Source organism: Aquarana catesbeiana, linkage group LG04 (genome assembly GCF_042186555.1).
Source record: "Aquarana catesbeiana isolate 2022-GZ linkage group LG04, ASM4218655v1, whole genome shotgun sequence".
NCBI lineage: Eukaryota > Metazoa > Chordata > Amphibia > Anura > Ranidae > Aquarana > Aquarana catesbeiana.
The window spans coordinates 676,520,669-676,543,710 of record NC_133327.1 but is presented as its reverse complement, the minus strand read 5'-3'; the positions used below and the strand labels follow the sequence as shown (position 1 = coordinate 676,543,710).

General features: G+C 44.3%; 1 protein-coding gene across 8 annotated transcripts in view; it reads right to left on the bottom strand.

Annotated features, from left to right (window-relative positions):
* CUL9 (cullin 9) overlaps positions 1 to 23,042 on the bottom strand; it is a 99,966-nt gene that overhangs the window by 25,322 nt on the left and 51,602 nt on the right. For 5 of the 8 annotated variants that reach the window (XM_073628654.1, XM_073628655.1, XM_073628656.1 and 2 more), the window contains exons 15-33: positions 22,403 to 22,493; positions 20,702 to 20,873; positions 20,512 to 20,617; positions 19,744 to 19,839; positions 19,471 to 19,646; positions 18,357 to 18,490; positions 18,081 to 18,266; positions 17,742 to 17,848; positions 17,466 to 17,648; positions 16,324 to 16,481; positions 15,061 to 15,274; positions 11,012 to 11,192; positions 8,817 to 8,900; positions 6,873 to 7,021; positions 5,897 to 6,008; positions 4,485 to 4,684; positions 1,486 to 1,733; positions 853 to 1,207; positions 613 to 753 (exon numbers count right to left, since the gene is read on the bottom strand). In XM_073628654.1, coding sequence (XP_073484755.1) covers positions 613 to 753; positions 853 to 1,207; positions 1,486 to 1,733; positions 4,485 to 4,684; positions 5,897 to 6,008; positions 6,873 to 7,021; positions 8,817 to 8,900; positions 11,012 to 11,192; positions 15,061 to 15,274; positions 16,324 to 16,481; positions 17,466 to 17,648; positions 17,742 to 17,848; positions 18,081 to 18,266; positions 18,357 to 18,490; positions 19,471 to 19,646; positions 19,744 to 19,839; positions 20,512 to 20,617; positions 20,702 to 20,873; positions 22,403 to 22,493 — 3,093 coding nt within the window. The remainder of the gene's footprint in view (positions 1 to 612; positions 754 to 852; positions 1,208 to 1,485; positions 1,734 to 4,484; positions 4,685 to 5,896; positions 6,009 to 6,872; positions 7,022 to 8,816; positions 8,901 to 11,011; positions 11,193 to 15,060; positions 15,275 to 16,323; positions 16,482 to 17,465; positions 17,649 to 17,741; positions 17,849 to 18,080; positions 18,267 to 18,356; positions 18,491 to 19,470; positions 19,647 to 19,743; positions 19,840 to 20,511; positions 20,618 to 20,701; positions 20,874 to 22,402; positions 22,494 to 23,042) is intronic. The other 3 variants (XM_073628657.1, XM_073628658.1, XM_073628661.1) reach the window with 1 other exon arrangement.

Here is a 23,042-nt window from a genome sequence, read left to right as displayed (position 1 = left end):
AAGCACCTTGCCGTAAGGAAAAAGTGATAAAAAGCTTGGGGAACAAAACATGGAAATTTTGGTTCTATGCCTAGGAAACTCCTCAGACCTTAATCCCATTGAGAATTTGTGGTCAAACCTCAAGGAGGTGGGTGAACAAAGAAACCCCACAAATTCTGACAAACTCCAAGCATTGATTACGCAAGAATGGGCGGCCATCAGTCAGGATGTGGTCCAGAAGTTGACTGACAGCACGCCAGGGAGAATTGCAGAGGTCTTAAAAAAGAAGGGTCAACACTGCAAATATTAACACTCTGCATAAACTTCATGTCATTGTCAATAAAAGCTTTTGACACTTGTGAAATGCTTGTAATTATACTTTAGTATACCATAGTAACATCTGACAAAAAGATCTAAAAACGCTAAAGCAGCAGACTTAGTGAAAATTAATATTCGTGTCATTCTCAAAACTTTTGGCCACGTCTGTATATGAGCAGTGCATCTCAAAAGTCAAATTCTGGATCATGTCCACATGCAGTTAATACACTCACACATGACTTTTTCCTTCATCATTGTGGGAGAGACTGCTAGTACAAGAACAAACATGTTCTCTTTTCTTGGGTTTTTTCGTACCTTTTGCACAACCTCTTTGGAGGAGATGATCTTGTGGATGAAATCTGAGGTGGGCTGTGCCAGGCAGTCTGTAGTAGGGCAGGTGCAGTTCAGTACCAGATTCTGCTCTATCCTCGTGGTGAGATATTCATTCCAGCAGTTCTGTGGATTTCATAAAGAGACACGCTCAGCGCTTCCAAACCTTTTTATGCTGGGCTGGAAAAAATTTCCAGATGTGAAAACAGAACAGAAAAAACTCACCTTGCAGCAGCTGTGTCCACAGCACAGTGATGGAGGGTTGTCTGCTGGGCTTAAGGGGGTCATACAAACAGGGCATATGGGCTGTGGGCTCTCAGGCTGGCTGGGATTGGGAACTTGCAACCCTGAGGTAACGAGAAGAACCTCAGAGTCATCAGAGTACTTCTGCAGCAGTAAATCCATGTTCCACTTGCAGTGGATGAGGAGGTGTTGGGCGATGTCCTGGGTCACACTCAGTGTGTCTGATACCTGATTAACCATATGACCCATCAGTGACCATACTTCCTCCTGGCCCAGAGTGCGACCCATGGGCAGGAGGACAGATTCCAGAACCGTCTGCTCCACCACCCCTCCGGTGCTGAAAAAAAACAAGTATAATGGTGACTGACAATGGATAGATGACAAAATTTACAACATAAGAGAATCCACTCACACAATAGAATAAATCTAAGTTCCATCCACAACCCACAGCCCGAGGCATACAGTTGTCATGCACATCATCATACATCCTATGTGGCATATTTTTTTTTTTTTTGTGAAAATGTTTCCCAGGACAGGAAATTAATCCTTGGGAAGTGGGAACGCCAACTATGAACACAACACTCGTTCACAGACATTCGGATAAGGCTGTTGTACCTGAGGGCCTTGCCACCAAGATCCTGTTTCTTGCTGGCAGTTTGGAAGCTGATGTGGGCTTTGCTCTTGTGTGGTGTAGATGGGTCTTTTGAAAGGTACTCAAGTATATGGGGGCTATCCTCGTTGCGCCGCGCATAGCCCTGGTTGACTAGGTACATAATACAGGAAAGGACGTCCGTGTGGCTACAGCTGAAGCTCAGGAACTTGAGGTTCTTCCCAACGTCCAATTTCTGGCAGGAGTCAATGACCTAAGAAGCAAAGCACATGCCAAAGTACTGTAAAGTAAACTCATTAATCCAAAAATAAATGATACAAATAATGATACAAACAAGGCAGGGTTTGGTTCAGTTTTGATTCCTGCATGATACAGTTTTTATGCCTCAGGTGACTATTTCCTTTCTAAGGCAATAGCTGTCTCCGTGGATCTACCCTGCCCTGTTTGTATCGCGTTGGTATATAGGAAAAGGAAATTCTTATTTTGCATTGAGGAATTGCCCACCTAGTGATACTGTACATAAAGTCTTGCAAAAGCTCCTGAGGAAGCCACGATTGTGGCGAAACGTGTAGAGTCGAGAAACGTGTACAAAGACCGTATGAATTCTCTCATGTTGGTTTTAATATAGAATATTTTAAAATGATGTATATTAAATAAAATTTATAAATTCGATTTTGTTCTCAATTTGATTAATTTGCACCTTAAAACTCCCATTTCTACTTCTCCCTCTGAAATGATTCTGAGACGTACTCCATTCTAAAGTGATCCTGACAGGTAAATTGGCCACAGTTTTCAGTCATCCATCCCACCATCCACCAGCCTTTCCAAGGACAAGAGGAGTTGATCATACCAGTGACTGGGTTACTGTGTGATGGGGAAATTTTATATTGTGTAATTGTGTATTTCCTTATTATTACTGTTGGTGGTTCAAATTGTGGCTCACTAATGAATTCTAATGCCGCGTACACACGACTGGACTTCCCGTCAGAATAGACTCCGACGGTCTTTCCGATGGAGTTCCGCTGAAATGGACTTGCCTACACACAATCACACCAAAGTCCGATCGTTTAGAACGCGATGACGTACGACAAAACTAGAAAAAGGAAGTTTAATAGCCAGTAGCTTCCCTTGCGTCGTTTTTGGTCCGTCAGAATAGCATACAGACGAGCGGTTTTCCCAACAGGAACTGGTTCCATCGGAAAGATTTGAAACATGTTCTATTTCTAGGTCTATCAGAATTTTAGAAAGAAAAAGTCCGATGAAGCCCACACACAATCGGACTGTCCGACGGAATGATTCCGTCGGATCTTTTCTGCCGGAAAGTCCGGTCGTGTGTACGTGGCATTAGCCTCCAAATCCTGATCAAGGAGCCACATAAGGTGATATGTATTATTTTGACTTACTGATGTAAAGCTTGAGGAAGGCAGGATGACCGACCCCACTATCCCCCTAAAAAAGGCGATATCACTGTCCAAACAACTTTTACTCACATACTAGCCTGTATCCATCACAGCCCAAACTGGAATAGGCTAGTCCCGTCTCCAGAGCAGCATCATGCAACATGCACGTCTGGTCTGATTACCTGGCCACGCCTTTATGGCGAACTCCGTGGAAACAGCATCTTTAGTGAAGTATTTTTGTGATCTTTTCTTTATCTGTCATTACTTTTAATAAATTTTATATTTTAAAGTATGTGTGAGATCGCTCTTTGGACATATCGAATACAAACCCAAAAAAATGAGACAAAACTTTGTGCGAGTCATTTCAATGAGATCTGAGAGACTGGGTTGTGCTATTGCTGCACTAAGACATCAGGATTGCCATGTTCCTGACAGCACAGTGGGGGTATAGTACCAGTCCCCAGCCTTGCAAAAGCTTGTGCATGTCATTCAGTTCTAAAAGGTGAAGTGCCGGTCAGACCACGGCTCAGGTGGGTCACATTTTAATGACAGGGTGCAGGTGACATTGCAGAGAGTGGGGGACTTTGGTGGAGTTGGCTTGCTCCAGGCGGGGAGACTGGACTCCTACTTTAGAGGGAGGGGCTGAATTGTGTTTTGTTTGGGGGGGCATAGCAGGCTAGGGACTAGGTGAATGATGGGGGGGGGGGGAGTAATGGGGGATTTGTGATGCTGTTTCAATTTTAAACTTTTGCTTACTGATGCATTTTGAGAAGGTAGCCTTTTGGTTGTGTATGTTTTCTTTTTTGATCATTTAATATTTGCGACTGCAGCCACCCTTTATCATAGGGAGGCACCACCTCTAAATAGGAGAATTATTGAAGGGCTCCCACATCCACCAATTTTTTTGGAATATCCACAGTTTTCCCTTGCAGAAGGAGACGGCACTTGCCTCTTGACCTGCCCATGTCACTAATGCCGCTCCATGTCCGCTGAGAAATCTATATATTTTTGGGAGTTGATCTCCTTCATTCGCCAGTCTCTGTGTTAGTAATGGACACAGTAATGATGAAAGGGTCAGGGGAGGGGGGCAGGGTAATATGAACACTCTTGGAAATGTCTGTTTGCCAGCAGACTTCAAAAGGAGGATTTCCCTTCAGTGGAGCAATGGGGGAGGCAAGTGCTCGGTGTGCTATAAATGCAGTTTGGGGTTTACTTGCTGCAGGTTTCTAATGAAGGGAAAAAAGTGCGCCAGGAGTGGGAGGAGACCCATAACAACAGCAATCTCCTTCTGTTTGCATTGTTTTTGAAGCATTATGCAGAGAGCACACCACAGGACATCAGACGCTGCACAGTGTTTCCAGTGGTATATGGGGAGGAGAATCGGTTTCTCTTTATACATGGACACCTTAATAATTTGCAACTGTAAAATCTGATCACATTGATATGGTTTACTCCACACAGCAATTTTATCTGAGCTGGATCATCATTTTTTTTATTAGCAATAATTCATGTCTTTACCTATGCTCAATGTTACCTCCAAAAAAAAGGCAACAGTTGCAAAGGAAGAGAGACTCCCAAAGGCCAAATTCAGACACTAATCTTACCCTGAACACTAGATTGTCAATATGAAGCTCCTTCTCTTCCTTCATGATCTGTGTGATCAGACAGAGGATAATGTTCCTTTTCTTCTCCAGCGTATGTCCTTCATCTTCCTCTACATTCAAGTATGTCTGCCTCGGGAGAAGCTGCAGAATCTTACCAGAACCTTGCTCAATCAACTTCTCTTCATTCAGACACAAAAGCCCTAAAAATAATGTAAAGTCATTGTAGGGAGGAGAGAGAGGAGGCAGGAGGCTAGCAGGCAGGGAGGGGAGACACAGGGGTGGGTGTGGGGAAAGCAGAGGCAGAGAAGATCGCAGTGAAAGGGCGCGAGGCAGTGAAGATTGCGGCGAAGGGCAGAGAAGATCGCGGCGAGAGGCAGAGAAGATCATGTTGAAAAGGCGAGAGGCAGAGAAGATCGCGATGAAAGACGTGAGGCAGAGAAGTTCGCGTTGAAAAGGCGAGAGGCAGAGAAGATCGCGTTGAAAAGGCGAGGGGCAGAGAAGATCGCGTTGAAAAGGCAAGGGGCAGAGAAGATCGCGTTGAAAAGGCGAGGGGCAGAGAAGATCGCATGGTGAAAGGCGAGAGGCAGAGAAGAAGATCGCGGTGAAAGGCGAGAGGCAGAGAAGATTGCGGCGAAGGGCAGAGAAGATCGCGGCGAGAGGCAGAGAAGATCATGTTGAAAAGGCGAGAGGCAGAGAAGATCATGGTAAAAGGCGAGAGGCAGAGAAGATCGCGTTGAAAAGGCGAGGGGCAGAGAAGATCGCGTTGAAAAGGCGAGAGGCAGAGAAGATCGCGTTGAAAAGGCGAGAGGCAGAGAAGATCGCGTTGAAAAGGCGAGGGGCAGAGAAGATCGCGTTGAAAAGGCGAGAGGCAGAGAAGATCGCGTTGAAAAGGCGAGGGGCAGAGAAGATCGCGTTGAAAAGGCGAGGGGCAGAGAAGATCGCGTTGAAAAGGCGAGAGGCAGAGAAGATCGCATGGTGAAAGGCGAGAGGCAGAGAAGAAGATCGCGGTGAAAGGCGAGAGGCAGAGAAGATCGCGGTGAAAGGCGAGAGGCAGAGAAGAAGATCGCTGTGAAAGGCGAAGCAGAGGAGAGCATGGGGAAAGCACACAGAGAAGATCACAGGGAATGGAAAGCAAAGCAGGAAAGGCAAAGAAGAAAGCAGGGGGAGCAGAGGCAAAGAGGAGCACAGGGAAAGGAGAGAATGAAAACCGTGGGGAAGAGGAGGCTGAAGTAGACACAGCGAAAGAAAACAGGGAGATGAGATGGGGAAGAAGATGTAGGGGCTGAGCGCGGGCAGAAGGCACTCAGAGGTGGTGAGTGCAGGCAGAAGAATCAGAGGTGAGCGTAGCTAGGAGATAGCAGATAGAAAGGAGAAAGATGAAAATTTTGTGAATGCCTTGGACTGTAACTCACCCTTTTCCTTGTGCACCAAGATACCACCTTTAGCAGTGAGTGGTGCCAGAGCGTGGCTCACCAAGGCCTCTGGCAGCCCTGTGGTCTTAATAATTGACTCCTCCAAAACCTCCTAGAAACAAAAAAAGTTACATGACAAATCCTAACTTACCACGAACAAGAGTACAGCTAATTTCTCTGTTCCAAAGTTTTATTAAGCAAATTTTAATGTACATTGCAATACATATGACGAAGAAAAGAGTCACATCAGGAAAATGTAGAGAGCATGTTATCTGAACAGCATTACATAACTTAGTTAAAGACTGAAGGGCAGTAACTAGTGGTCAGGTAGTGCTATGTAACACATTTGGTAAAGAGGGTATAACCCTCATAATTGAATGAAAACTAGGCTGTAGAGGAAGTCGTAAGAAGAAGGGAGGGGGTAGAGGAGGGAGGAGAATTAAAAGATATTTTTTTATCTCGGTCGAGATATCAGTGAGTAGTTAAGCGGGTTGGAGGGAGGGGGAGAAGGGGCTTGGGGACAGAAGGGACTAAGGTGGGGTAAGGAAGGGGGAAGGAGAGGAGGGGGAGGTCAAAAGGAATAGGGGTCCCTAGAGGAGGACCAGGATCTGTATGTCTTATGCAACCTGAAGGTCAAAGCAATAGAAGGGAGTCATCGTTCAGGGGGGAGGAAGTGGATAATTCAGGGTCTCCATAGTTTTTCGTAAGCAGAGACTTTGTCCAGGAGGACTGCCTCAAACATGGCATGGACCATTGCTTGAGTGATTCTGTGCTTCATCGCCAAGATGCATAGTTGCTAATTTCTATCCCCCACCCTCTACACTACAATGTAACACGCTCCACCTCGGTCCACTTTATACATAAGTCTGCAGCACACTGTACCCCCACCCCCCCCACACCACAATCTACCAGCTCCTAATATAAAATCACAGGATATTACTTTCCACCCCATTATAGCCCTTCAGTGCCATCTCACCTCCTGATGGTTAAACTGCAACAAAATGAACATCTGCAGGGTGGAGACCCGGAGGATCAGACCTCCATATTCCACCTCCGCATTTCCCAACCACGTCCACTGCAGCCGTCGTGACTGAACAATTTGAGAGAAGCCTGGGACATACTGACCTGGAAAAGATCAAACATAAATTTATTACTAACAAAAGTGTGCCCATTCCAGAATAGGAAAGACTGGAGATATTACATATAATCATATAGAACTGTTTTAATGGGTAAAATGTGCAGAAGAGGAGCATGGTGTACGACAATACGTGCAAGAGAGAAGTGAAGTGTCGAGGGTGTGATAGAGGGCAGTATGTGCAGGAGAGGAGTGCGGAGGATATCACAGTGGGTATTACATGCATGAGAGCGGGCATCGCAATATCTGTAGAAGAGTGCAGAGGGTATTATGGCATGCAGTATATGTAGAGGAGAATATGGGGGGCGTGACTTTTGGCAAAATGTGCAAAAAGGAATGTGCTGGGTATGACAGTGGGCAGGACTAAATAAAACATAATCAAAACATCCAAAATATATAGGCCACCATCGAAAAATTAGAAGAAAAGACGTTTAACCTTAAACTATGTAGAGGGCTCTTTACTGTAAGAGCGGCAAGGATGTGGAATTCCCTTCCACAGGCGGTGGTCTCAGCGGGGAGCATCGATAGTTTCAAGAAACTATTGGATAAGCACCTGAATGACCGCAACATACAGGGATATACAATGTAATACTGACATATAATCACACACATAGGTTGGACTTGATGGACTTGTGTCTTTTTTCGACCTCACCTATGTAACAGTTTCGGGCTAATACAGATCACGCCCTTCTTGAAGTAGAAATGAAGAAAGAAGAACTGTTACGATGACGGCCTATATATTTTGGATGTTTTGATTATATTTTTTCATTAAAACATTTTTCTGCAGCAATCCCTTTTTTGTCGTTTCATATTATTAATAAATATATATATATATATATATATATATATATATATATATATATATATATATATATATATATATATATATATATATATATATACACACACACATACACACACACACACATATATATATATATATATTATACATACATACATACACATACACATTATATATATTTATTACACACACACATACATGACCTGGCTTTTCCGGGAAGGGTGTGCGCATGTACCGCGGCTCGCTCCCGCTGTGACTATACACAGCGAGAGCTCAACGGCGGGTACCGCGGACTCTATGCCCGCCGGCACCCACCAATTAGACAGGACACAGACAGTGTCAGTAGGGGAGGCATGGATCCCGTGTTCCTGCAAAGCATGGACATGGATCAATACCTTTCCCTAGTAAAAGCACCTCCCCCCACTACAGTACACAAACACAGGCGAGGCACACCTTTGTTCACCCCTGATGTTAACCTCTTCCCAGCAAGTGTCATTAGTACAGTGAGTGTGCATGCTTTTAGCACTGTAATAATGTCAGTGGTCCCCAAAAAGTGTCCAACTTGTCCACCGCAATATTGCAGTCCCACTATAAGTAAAAAAAAAAAAAGCAAAAAACAAAATATTCCATAGTTTGTAGACGCTATAACTTTTGGGCAAACCAATCGCAAATATACGCTTATTGGGTTTTTTTTTTTTATTTTACCAAAAATATGTAGCAGAATACATATTTGCCTAAATTTATGAGGAAATTTGATTTTTTTTTTTAAATGTTTGATATGTTTTATAGCCGAAAGTAAAAAATAGTTTTTTTTTTTAAAACAATTGTCAGTCTTTTTTTTGTTCATAGCGCAAAAAAAATTAAAAAAACGCAGATGATTAAAGTAACGCAGTGCCGAATCGCAAAAAAATGGCCTGGTCATGAAGGTGGGTGTAAACATTCAGGAGCCGAAATGGTTAACTGACAATTGCGTGACACTGTACCCAGATAAAATTTATGTCCTTTTTTCTCCACAAGAGAGCTTTCTTTTGGTGGTATTTCATCACCTCTGCGTTTTATTTCTTGCGCTTTAAACAAAAAAAAAAAAAAAAAAATCAATATTTTTTTACTTTCCGCTATAAAACATATCCAATAAAAAAAAATTGAAAAATAGAATTTATTCATCAATTTAGGCCAATATGTATTCTGCTACAAAAAAAATCCCAATAAGCGTATATTGATTGGTTTACACAAAAGTTGCGAGGGCACAAAAAAAAAAAAAACCACAAAAAATAAACATTTCAGCACTTTTATTTCTGTCACAAGGATTGCAAACATCCTTGTGACAGCAATAGGGATGTGACACACTTTATGGAGGGATCTGGGGTCAGTAGGACTCCAAAATCCCTCCTCTTCACTTGAAAGCATTTACAACACCAAGATCAGCGTTTTTGAATACTTACAATTTTCAAAAAATGCCGCTTATGACAGCCAGGTAAACCGGAAGAGACGTCATGTCATCACAACGGCGTTACCATAGCAGAGACCTGATCAAGGCCGATTGGGATGGAGCTGGCCGCTCAGCTGTCGGCTAATTGCCAGCTTTCATCTCTCTCCACAGTTAACCAGCTGTTGTGGATCTGCTCGTCAGTCCTGCCTACATAAAGATCTCCAGCTCACTTCATTCCTGCCTTCGCCTTGGTCACATCACAAGAAACCATCTCCTGCGTTCCTGTTTAAAGACTGGCTTTGCTGACATCCCTTCTGGCTCCTTATCCTGCCTGCTGTTCCTCTACTTGGATCCCTGACTTCTGGCTTGGCTGATTACCCGATCCGGTTACTGGACTCTGGCTTGGCTGATTACCCGATCCGGTTACTGGACTCTGGCTTGGCTGATTACCCGATCCGGTTACTGGACTCTGGCTTGGCTGATTACCCGATCCGGTTACTGGACTCTGGCTTGGCTGATTACCCGATCCGGTTACTGGACTCTGGCTTGGCTGATTACCCGATCCGGTTAGTGGACTCTGGCTTGGCTGATTACCCGATCCGGTTAGTGGACTCTGGCTTGGCTGATTACCCGATCCGGTTAGTGGACTCTGGCTTGGCTGATTACCCGATCCGGTTAGTGGACTCTGGCTTGGCTGATTACCCGATCCGGTTAGTGGACTCTGGCTTGGCTGATTACCCGATCCGGTTACTGGACTCTGGCTTGGCTGATTACCCGATCCGGTTACTGGACTCTGGCTTGGCTGATTACCCGATCCGGTTACTGGACTCTGGCTTGGCTGATTACCCGATCCGGTTACTGGACTCTGGCTTGGCTGATTACCCGATCCGGTTACTGGACTCTGGCTTGGCTGATTACCCGATCCGGTTACTGGACTCTGGCTTGGCTGATTACCCGATCTGGTTACTGGACTCTGGCTATGCTTTGACTATGCTTACTCTATTTACCTTTTTATTTTTATTAATAAAGAAGTGTGATTTTACTGTACTTTTGTTCATGGTTTCTGACACCTCGGCTCTAAAAAATGGTACCGAGGTGATGCTTCACCCAGGTACAACCACTTGAAGTCAATGGACGTACCATGTACGCGATTTGGCGGCAAGGAGTGATACAGCCTCCTCCAATAGCCCTAGAAATAACAAGCATTTAACCCTTGCAGTGTGGGAGGGGACCTCACTGCAAAGGTACTTTTTTTTTTCAATCCTGGGAGTGCAGCTTTAATGATGTGTGTAGGGTGTGAGAGGCGCATAGACGGGAAGTAATAGAAGTTGATGGAGACACAAGATGCCACTGTCTGTAAAAAGTGGTCAACCTTCTACTACTAAGATATAGAGAAATTTAGTATGATTATTAAAGAATCATGTGTATTTATTAAAATTAGCTATCCTCAAAGGCTGCAAACAGCCAGACCTTCCTGTGTAACAATGTATTATATTCTATGGTAACCTACAGGAAACCATAAATGATGTCCCAACAAGCTAGAATGTGATAACCATAGTCTTCTTATCAGATCAAGCTTGTTATCAGATCTGGTGATTACTTCTATAGAGACATTAAAATAACACACAAATAGGGAGAAGCAGATCAGATGAAAGTAATGAGGTTTCCAGCATTGCTGAATATTAGCGTTGGGAAAATCGTGTTCTATCATGAACAATGACAGAAGCTGAGTAATATCTGGAGTCTTACTCTTTATGTAGAAGTCAGTAAATTGAAGAAGGGGATTGCTGAGGGATTGCGGGAAGATTCTGGAGGGATCCGTCATGTAACAGAGAGAAGATATCGACCAACAACGGGGGGAGAGAACCGAGATCTGCACCTCTCCACCTTCTGCAGCATGATCCTGGGGCGCCAAGATCTCTTCCATCTCCTGTGAAAACAAACCAGATCATTAATACTCTTATAGGAAGATACAATAAACACATCAGAGTACTGCACAACTTACCTCTACCAACAAGACCATCTACCACTTTTATAAGAGGGCAGGGAAAAGAAGCTCCAAGCAGGCATAGTGTAGCACAGTTTAATAAGGGTTAAAATTATAACATATGTATGCACTCACAAGCGGGTGGGAGGAGAATGACAGGTGGCAAAGGAGGAAGATCCGAGTGTGAGCCGGGGACTAAAGTCTCTAGCCAGAGCGATATGTGAGAGAGCCGTGAGGAGAGAGCGGGATGAGCCAAGGAACCGTCACCGAGGAGCCGGCGTCAGGCTGCCCTCTAAGGTAGGGACGAGTCTTCCGGTTGCGGGGACCTTCCAAGGTGTATGTCTCTCCAGCTAGAGTATCGGGACAAGAGCTGTCACCTCTATCTGTTGTGAGGACCAATAGGGAATGCTTTTTCGGAGGCTAGCCACGCCTTCTCCATCAACCTGACGCCGGCTCCCCATTGACGGTTCCCTGGCTCATCCCGCTTCCTCCTCAAGGCTCTCACCTATCCGGCTACAGACTTTAGTCCCCGGCTCACACTCGGATCTTCCTCCTTTTGCCATCTGTCATCCTCCTCCCACCCGCTTCTGAGTGCATACATATATGTTCTCATTTTAACCCTTATTAAATTGTGCTACACTATGCCTGCCTGGAGCTTCTTTTCCCTGCCCTCTTATATTACAGATTGTGGATCCCCAGCCCACTTTTAACAGGCAGCCTGCAAGCATTCACTTGTGTTAGCCAGACTTTGATATATTTTTATTCCTATACCTCCGGGAATATGGACTTTTTTCATTGATCCTTTTTCTAGCTTATGTTAATGGGACTGATACAGAGTTAGCACTGTAATATATTGTGTTTACCACCTTCATAATATTAATATATAATATTAACCACTTTAAGACCAGGCTTTTTCTGGAACATATTATTTAAAAAGTTAAAATCAGTATTTTTTTTACTAGAAAATTACTTAGAACCCCCAAACATTATATATAAAAAAAAAAAATTAATAATATACCGTAAATATACCGTATATCTATGTAATAGATATATCTATATATATATATCTATATATATATCTATATTTCTATAGATATATATATATATAGATATATAATATATATATATATATATATATATATATATATATATATATATATATATATATATATATATATATATATATATATATATATATATATATAGAGAGAGATATAGATTATATATATCTATCTATCTATAGATTATATATATATATCTATCTATCTATCTATATATCTAGATCTATATATATATATATATATATATATATATATATATATATATACATACATATACATATACCGTATATACTCGAGTATAAGTCGAATTTTTCAGCACATTTTTTTGTGCTGAAAGTGCCCCCCCTCGACTTATACTCGAGTCAAGCACTTTTCTGCAGCAAAAAATTTCATTTTCCGAACCGACTTTGGGGCCCCGTATCTCAGGGCCACTTGGTGCTAGAAACCCCAAATTTGGTATGCAAACCCAGTGGACCTAGTACCACAACATATCCAAAGCTGAAGTTCCTAGCACTAAGTGGCCCCGAGATACGGGGCCCCAAAATCGGTTCGGAAAATGTCATTCTCTGCTGCAGAAAAGTGCTTGACATTTTCTGAACCGACTTTGGGGCCCCATATCTCAGGGCCACTTGGTGCTAGGAACCCCAAATTTGGTGTGCAAACCCAGTGGAACTAGTACCACAACATATCTAAAGCTTGGGTTCCTAGCACTAAGTGGCCCTGAGGTACGGGGCCCCAAAACTGGTTCGGAAAATGTCATTCTCTGCTGCAGAAAAGTGCTTTACATTTTCTGAACTGATTTTTGGGGCCCTGTATCTCGTGGCCACTTAGTGCTAGAAACCCCAGCTTTGGAAATTTTATGGTGATAGTTCCACTGGGTTTGCACACCAAATTTGGGATTGTTAGCACTAAGTGGCCCAGAGATACGGGGCCCCAAATTCAGTCAACGGTGTCTATCTGCAGCAATGTCATTTCGGGACCCTTTGGGTTCAGAGACCCCAAATTTTGGCTGCAGCTAGGGGGCATCTAGGAACCCTTAACTACCGAGTTTGAAGTTCAGGGGACCTATGGCTGCAAATGGGCACAGTGATGCTGCAAATGGGCATTGTTGACCCTCTTTTCCACTTACAGTAGCTGTGCATTTCTCACCCTCGTCTTATACTCGGGTCAATAAGTTTTTCCCATTTTTTTTGTGGTAAATTAGGGCCTCGACTTATACTCGGAACGACTTATACTCGAGTATATACGGTATATATATATATCTATATCTCTCTATATATATATATATCTATAGATATATATATCTATAGATATATATATCTATAGATATATATATCTATAGATATATATATCTATAGATATATATATCTATAGATATATATAGATATATAGATATATATATCTATATATATATATATATAGATATAGATATATATAGATATAGATATATATATATATATATATATATATATATATATATATAGATAGATAGATGAATAGATATCTATATATATCTATATATATATATAGATAGATAGATAGATATATATATATATATATATATATATATATATATATATATATATATATATACTCCTTTGCAGAGACCCTAGAGAATAATAAAATGGCGATCGTTGCAGTATATTATGTCACACAGTATTTGCGCAGCGATCTTTCAACCGTAATTCTTTTGGAAAAAATACACTTTAGTAAAATTAAAAAAAAAAAAAAATTAAAAACCAACCAATATTTACACCCCCAATGCTTTTGTATGATGTGAAAGATGATGTTACGCCGAGTAAATAGATACCCAACATGTCATGCTTTGCGCACGCTAGAGGAATGGCGACAAGTGACGGTACTTAAAAATCTCCATAGGCGACATTTTGAAAATGTTTACAGGTTACATGTTTAGAGTTAGAGTTAAAGAGGTGGTCTAGTGCTAGAATTTTTGCTCTCCAACAATTGCAGCGATACCTCACATGTGTGGTTTGTACATAGTTTACATATGCGTGCGTGACTTATGCATTCGCTTCTGCACGCTAGCAAGTAGGGATGGGGTGCTTGTTTTTATTTTCCTATTTGTTTTACACTGTTTATTTTTTTTTTATCCCCTTTATTCCTATTACAAGGAATGTAAAACATCCCTTGAAATAGAAATAAGGACGACAGGTCCTCCTTATTGAGAGATCTGGGGTCAAAAAGACCTCAAACCTCTCATTTAGCGCTAAAAGTAAAAGAAAAAAAAAATTTTTACTTTTGCTTAAAAAAAAATTTTTTTTTACTATGGCCTGAGAACCGAAAGCGACGTTAGACATAGTCCTCCAAGAGCAGAGAGACGAGTGGCAGCCATCTTGGCCTCACTTGTCTCTATGCCCAGGTATCTGCCGCATTGGATCACTCCTGGGAACAGAGAACTGCCCATAGTAAAAAAAAAAAAGGATAAGGGGTTATGGCAACTAGCTGCTGCTATGGCCGAAACAACTAATCGATTAATCGACAACTAATCGATTATGAAAATAGTTGTCAACTATTTTCATAATTGATTAATCGGCCAGCTGATTAGTTGACCTGCATACAGAAAGCATCATTTGTTTACATATCAGGAAATACAGTGCAGCACACATACAGCTCAGTACATCATCCAAACAGATCAGTGAGCCTGCTTTTGCACTCTCCAGCTTTAATAAATAAACTCCATTGTCTCCTCCTCCAGAATACACTTCCACCCCCATCCATTCTCCTCTCACCATCCCTTCTTCCTCCTCCTCCTCTGATAAGACTCCACTGTCTAGCTGCTGCAGCCGGTATATATGTTCTTCTCTCTGAAGATCTTTTGCCTCCTGCAGGTTTTTCAACATTTGTTGAGGATACCGGTTTGGGAAACAAATGCCAATGTGGTCCACCACAGAATTCTCAAACCAGCATGGTCCAAGTGTGAGCAGACGGTCAGCCAGATAATGCCTGCAATGCATAAAGGGAAACAGAGGCCCAAAGCTATAAACGCCAGCAAATTCAACTCTGTACAGTTTCTAACAAGGCCGGCGCCCCTCTTGCACACCCCAATAAGGCACCCCCCTCTGTACACTCCCAACCAGCCCCCCCTTTTGTACACCCCCAATCAGGCCCCCCCCCCCCCTCTGTACATCCCAATAATGCCCCCCCCCACTCTGTACATCCTAATCAGCCCCCTCCCCCCCCTCTGTACATCCTAATCAGGCCCCCCCCCCCCTCTGTACATCCTACTCAGCCCCCCCCCTCTGTACATCCTAATCAGGCCCCCCCCCCGTACATCCTAATCAGGCCCCCCCCCCTCTGTACATCCTAATCAGCCCCCCCCCCCTCTGTACATCCTAATCAGCCCCCCCTCTGTACATCCTAATCAGCCCCGCCCCCCTCTGTACATCCTAATCAGCCCCGCCCCCCTCTGTACATCCTAATCAGCCCCGCCCCCCTCTGTACATCCTAATCAGCCCCGCCCCCCTCTGTACATCCTAATCAGGCCCCCCTCCTCTGTACATCCTAATCAGGCCCCCCCTTCTGTACACCCTAATCAGGCCCCCCCTCTGTACATCCCAATGATGCCCCCCCCCGTACATCCCAAAGAGGCCCCCCCCCGTACATCCTAATGAGGGCCCCCCCCCGTACATCCCAAAGAGGCCCCCCCCCGTACATCCTAATGAGGCCCCCCCCCGTACATCCTAATGAGGCCCCCCCCGTACATCCCAAAGAGGCCCCCCCCCCCGTACATCCCAAAGAGGCCCCCCCCTGTACATCCCAATCAGGCCCCCCCCCCCTGTACATCCCAATCAGGCCCCCCCTGTACATCCCAATCGGCCCCCCCCCCCCTATGTACACCCCGCCCCCCCGTACACCTCAATAATGCCTTCTCTAAACCTTTTCATCAGTCCTCTTCCATACACTCTGATCAGATCTCCTCTATACATACCGATCGCACCTTCTCTGTACACATTCTCTATATAATATTTGAGGAACATCATGATTTGACTGACCTGTAAAAATGCTCAAAGGAATTGGACAGTTCGAGATCTGACAGGAAAAGAACAAATTCTAAGAACTGTTGCAGCTTCTCCAATGATTGGAAATCCGAGGAATCCGAACGAATAGCAATTATCCGCTGATCAATGTACCGAGCAAACTGCTCCGTCACCTGATGACATAAATACATCAATGTGTAACTAACTGTATACAGTACCATATACAGACACATAAAGAAATATATATATATATATATATATATGTTGTTAATATTGCCAGCTGCTTTTTTAAAAATTTTTTTTATTTTGACAGCTCCAATTACCGGACTTCTTTAACACTGGGGAGACCCACTGACAGCTCAAAGAGCCGAGCCTGAAAGTATCGGTGTCAATTATCGGTGCATTTGCATGAGTACCGACACTTGTGCAAATACTCTGTATCGGTGATATATATATATACACACACACACACACACACACACACACACACACACACACACACACAGATGGGGAGCTCTACCATATGCAGACACAAGGGGGGAGCTGTACCATATATACACAGGAAGGAATGTACCATATACACATGCACTGAATTTGGGGGGGGGGTCTACCATACACACATACTGAGATGTAGAGGAGGAGCTGTACCATATACACATAGAGAGGTTGCTGTACCTTGTACAAACACGGGGAAGAGCTGTACCATATGCAGACAGAGGGGGAGCTATACTATAAAACACACAAATGGGGAGCTCTACCATATTATTATTATGCAGGATTTATGTAGCGCCAACAGTTTACGCAGAACTTTACAACTTGAGGGTAGACAGTACAAATACAATACACTTTAATACAGTAGGAATCAGAGGGCCCTGCTCCTTAGAGCTTACAATCTAAGATACACAGAGGGGGAGCTGTACCATTTGCACACAACGTGGGAAGCAGTAACATATACAGGGGAGAGCTGTACCATATACAAACACATGGAGGGAAGAGCCTCTGTACATACAGGGGGGGGGGGGGGGGTGCTGTACCATTAACACAATTAACTGCAACATATATTGACAGAGGGGCAGCTGTTTTCTAATACACCACTTTGGAGCTGTACCATATACAAAAACACAAGAGGATGGAAATTGAGACTGTGGGACACTCACATGTAATGCTGTCAGGAATGAAAGCTGTAACAGGCCTTGGCAGAATCCTTGCTGTAAAGCGAGTAAAAATCGTGTCTGCTGACCAAACATCTCTTCCATAGCTCGTCTGAGAGCCATATATATGGAACAGAAGCGAGGAACCAGATCGGCATCATTCCACGACCGCTCCAGAAAGCGTTGCACCTAGTACACAAGCAAAGTTACACCTGGACACTACCTGATCCCTTCCCCGCCCCACCTTTCCCGAAAGCACTGCACCCACTGAGAGCCACTTACCTGCTGCTGAACTACCCCCTGCCAGCACTGAGCCATCTCGGCCATACTTCCCATCCCACAGCTGGAGGTGCTCACTGGCGCACTGGTGGAGCTGCGGTTCTTCCCATCTGTAGGAGGTGACAAGGTTAGCAAGGTACAAGTCTGCTGTGTCATCTTCTCTTCTTTTACATGGAGAACCTACCCACCCCACCAGACTCCATATAAATCATAACATTATTTCCAGTACAGACATAGGAACCAAAGGCCCAGAATCCTACAAATGGTGGCTGTCAGGAAGACATGGAGTCTGGCTGGGTCTCGGGAGGACATCAGGTAGTACACCATGTGCAGTGAACTCACTAGTTTTACTGGGTGGTTTCAGCGCAGTGGTGTCCGGTGGGCTGGTGTCCACGTGGACCAGGAGATGGGTCAACCTCCGCACTCGAGAATTGAAGACCGACAATCGTGACTTGGGTTGCCGAGATCCCCGACTGATCTCCAGGTAACGTGTGAGGAGCCACCCAAGGGGACTCACCCCTCCAGAATCTGGAAGAGAGAGAAAAAAAAAATGTGCCATGCCATTACCAGTCCTGGAGACATCAAACACAGGAAGGTTTCTCCCAGTATTCCATGTACCTGGGGTGGTAATGCTCTGCACCAGAGGAGAGATCAACGCCTCCCAGCACGTTCGGCCCAGAGCCTGAGCTGCCTCGTCATCGGGAAGAAAACGGTCTGCAAACTCCTGCTCATGTGACAATGCCCGGTTCAGCCTGCAACACAAATACCAACATGAGTGCAAAACCACAACAATCCTAAACAGAGACCATATTGTAATATCACAACACAGCAGCCAAAACACACTACATGGAAATAAATCATCACTGCAACAGTACAATGACAAACCATAAGCTGGAAAAAGACAAGTCCACTCCACCCAGTCCGGGGGTTCAGTATATCTTATATGCCAGGATTATGAATGGAGAAGACCAAAGACTGTACAGATACATTAGAGGAGTACAGAGGAGACCAAACTCCAATCACATATATCCATACAACACACAGCTGACAAATCCAGGTGTGGGGGGGGGGGTTCCAGTATTACACACAGTATATTGGAATAGCAATGGGGTCTCTAGTATTAAAGACCGTATATTCGGGGGGGGGGGTTGGGTTTAGTATTAAAACAGTATACCCCTTTGGGGGGGGGTGTGAAGGTTCTCTAGTAATACAGACAAATTTTTTCGGGAGGGGTCTCTGGTATTACTGATTGTATATTTGGGGGTGGGGGCTATGGTCCAGAGTATCAAAACAGTATACCTAATAAGGCTTGTGTCTTCCCCTGCTTGCCGCCTCCCCCCCCCGATGGGAGAAGACAATTGTTTTGCAGGAGGGATTCCCCTGTCACTGTCTGTGTTGATGGGGAAATCGTGCAAATATGTTTCCTGCAACTCGTGGAGGAAAGAAATATGCACCATCTATAGGGGGTTGGGGGGAGTCGCCAATATTACAGACACAATATTGGGGTGGGGAATTTATAGTATCATAGTCAGTCTTACCTAATATTATAGGCAATATATCCATGGTAGGGGGGAGTCTCTGGTATTGCAGATGGTATATCAGGTTTGAGGGGGTCTCTAGTTTTACAGGCAATAAATCAATTATGGGGAGGGGGGGGGTGTCCTGTGCCAGTAATAGCGCATATCCCACAAGTTTATATCCAGTTGGTGGTTATGAAGGAGGCATGGCTCACCGGCTGAAGAGCTGCAGCAGGTTCTCTTTCTTGTCACGGATCTCCTGCCCCCAGCTATGTGCTCTGCTGGTGTAGAATAAGAAGGTTCTTCTACAAAGTTGCTCCTTAAACACTGGCCAGAAAGTTGGCTTGGGCCCTAGTATCTCAAGGCCCCGCACACGCGTGTCAATACCACCCTGCACATGTAAAAGAAAAAGCGAGACATTTGAACTTGTACTCTCTCAGTGACACACTCTCCTCATTGCCCCCGGTCACACCCTGCACACGCTTTACCTGCTGACATCGCTTTATCTTGACCTGAATGATAGGCCAGAAACGAGTGACATTTTCCACGAGAAGTACACGTCCAGCTGTGCTGGCGATGTTCACCTGTTTACAAATAATACAGCCATGATTACCACATTACCGTGTAACTCCACCATCTAAAGTTGAAACCAAACCTGGAAGATCAGAGGCTTGGTTTCTACGTTGGAAGGACTTCAGTATTACCAGCAGTATATCTGGATTATGGCTGGAGGAAAGAGGTGTCAAAAATAAGACGATACACTCTGACAGACGCCGTTCCCATACAAATTTTGTAACATTCTAAATATCCAATCATTGCTGGTCCCTTGTGTCGCCCTCTACACAGGGGACCTCCTGCTGTCTTGCCAGAGAGAGATCCTCTGAGCCTCGACTACACTTGGAAACTTTTCTAAGGCCAGGTTCACACATGTGCGGCCGTGCTGCCCACGTTTGCTTGGGCATGACAGCCCATTCATTTGAATGGGCTGCCATGCCCTGTGAAACGCAGGAAAGATGTCCCTGCACTACTTTAGAAATCGCAGCCCGCACAGGAACCACGAGTACAGCGAGGTTGCCAGTGCATGCGCGATTCCCAGTGCGGGTGACGTGCTATTAGGATTAATGGCCCCGCGTTGAGGGTGGTTGCAGCTGCAGGAATTTGTGCTGGTCCCACAGCGGCGCCACCAGCACAGGTGTGAACCTAGCCTAAAGGGCTTTGTCCCTTGCCCTTAAGAAGGCTTGGAATGTGTCACTTACCGCGTTCAGCTCCGTGTTAATGTTCGCTGGGTTCTCTCCTCCCATAACCACCACTCGGGCTGGCATATAACTAGAGTCCTCACTGGCTACAACAATCGTTAGCTGCCTGCAGGGGGGCACAAACACATTCAGCATTCTGGGGTGCAAAAATGTCCTACACACAGAAAATATCTTCCCCATTCGCACTCACCGGATCACCACACCTCGGTGCATGTAGATGTTGATGTAATGGGATCCAGTGCTTCCGCTCGACTCCCAGTAAGATTTCGGGTTTCCATCTGTCAGTTTGTTGGCCCGGTGAGGATTGGAGGAGACTTCCATCTTCTCCCAACACTTGTCCTCCTTGACCTCCACACTAGATCCTACACACAGAAAGGACAAATCAGTGTGAGCCATTAAACAGATTAAGCAGTAAAACGCAACCCATGATAGTATAGAATTTTCAACCATTTATAAAACCCCCAAATCCCTCCTCTGTACTTAAAAGCATTCAAAAACATCAAGATTTTTTTCTGTGTTTCTGAAAGCTTTAGATCTTCAAAAAATTGTATTGATGGTTTCCGAGTAAACCGGAAGTGGTGTCATTGCTTCCGGGTTACTATTACAAACAGCCGATCAAAGCTGATCTCGGCTTTGCTTGGCTGTCCGGCCAGCCGGCGCATGTGTTGGCTGTTCGCTTGGGTCACCCTGTGGGACGGGAGATCCACTATAAAACGATTCTAAAAAAAAAAAAAAAAAAAAAAAAAAATGCACCTGCAGGCATCATCCCTGTACGAGGGGAGGCCAATAAGTTCTTACCCTCACCATGATCTAGATGTGCTAGGGATCTGACTATTTGCAGGTTTATAGGTGGATATTTTAGTAACACGCATGCCAATTTTTGGTTTTGTAGATCGTGGTGAATTATAGTTCGAGCCAAGAGAAATGGAGTAGGTGTCATGCCAGACAAAGTTGAATAACGAGCCGCGATTAAGTTCCTCCATCTTCAAGGGAAATCTGCCCAAATAATCCATAAAGAGATGTCAACTGTGTATGGAGAGGATTGTCCATCCAGCTGGGTATATCTATATGATCCTGAGACTAAATAAATGAGTAAAACATGGAAACATGCTTCATCACCCATCCCCAAAAAGGCCAAGGTGCAACATTCATCCAGCAAAGGTCATGTCGTCAGTGTTTTGGGATTGCAATGGTAGAATATTGACAGATTACGTACAAAAAGGGGCTACAATAACAGGAGCATACTACAGGAACAGAATACAAAAGCTACGGGATGCTATCAAAGAAAAAAAAGAAAAGACCAGGTCTACTATCAAAAGATGTGTTGCTGCTAGCTGACAATGCACCTGCACATCGAGCTGCAGAAACTGTCACTTTTGTTTGTAATTGTGGCTATAAATCTCTGCCCGATCCACCTTACTCACCTGACCTGGCACCTTCGGACTTCTTCCGGTTTCCAAATCTGAAGAAACATTTACGGGGAAGACGTTTCCACAATGATGAGGCAGTCATTACTTAAGTCGATAGCTGGTTTTCCTCCAAATCTGCAAACTTCTACGCAGATGGTATTAAAGGTCTGTTCCACAGATGTGAGAAGTGTGTAACCATTGGAGGTGGATATGTAGAGACGAGTCAGTGGACTAAATTTCAGATCCCTAGCACATCTGGATCATGGTGAGGGTAAGAATTTATTGGCCTTCCCTCGTATAACCACCAAAAGTCCAGCAACGTACGGGTATGTTGCTGGACGGGAGGGGGTTAAAGAAAGGTCCAAATAGACAGATGCATGGCCTGGTGTCAAGAAGACAATAATTTTGGTCCACTCCTTGTTATCAGAGTTTGGGTTGAGCGTGGTATGGTGGGGAAGAATCTCAGGATACTAAACACTCACCTTGACAAAGGTTTCTCAGAAAGACATCAAAGAATGGGATGTTGACCTGTTGCTGGCTGCGTCTGTGCTCTTCGATCTGTGTCAGAACCATCTGAGGGGGAAAATAAAAAAAACTGTTTTCACCACAATGGGAAGATATCAAACACTTAGGCTATGTTTCCACTATTGCGTCCCCAAAGTCGCGCGATTTTGCCGTGATTTTACCGCGATTTGAAGCAATGCCTGTGTCTATGGACCTCAAGTCGCATCAAAGTGAGACCAAAGTAGTGCAGGGACTACTTTGAAGTCTCTGCAACTTGAAGTCACACAGATATGAACGGTACTCATTGGAAATCATGGGGTACGACTTGTTATGCGACTTTTCGGTCCCAAGTCGCATGAAAAGTCGCACTAGTGGAAACATAGCCTTAGAGAGCACAGATACAGCCATTAGGTAGGTGACAGCACAGATTCAGAGTCTTGGTACACACAGCCTCCTTTATCCACTTGCCGACCACAGCAGTTTGCAAGTGGTTTACCAGGATTATGAAAGTGATCTGAGCGGCCCATGAGCCGCTAAAACACTTGCAGAAGTGGCGGAAGGGGAAGTCTCTCCCTCCCCTCCCCCCTGCTTTTTCTGGGGCTTACCGTTTTCACTGGC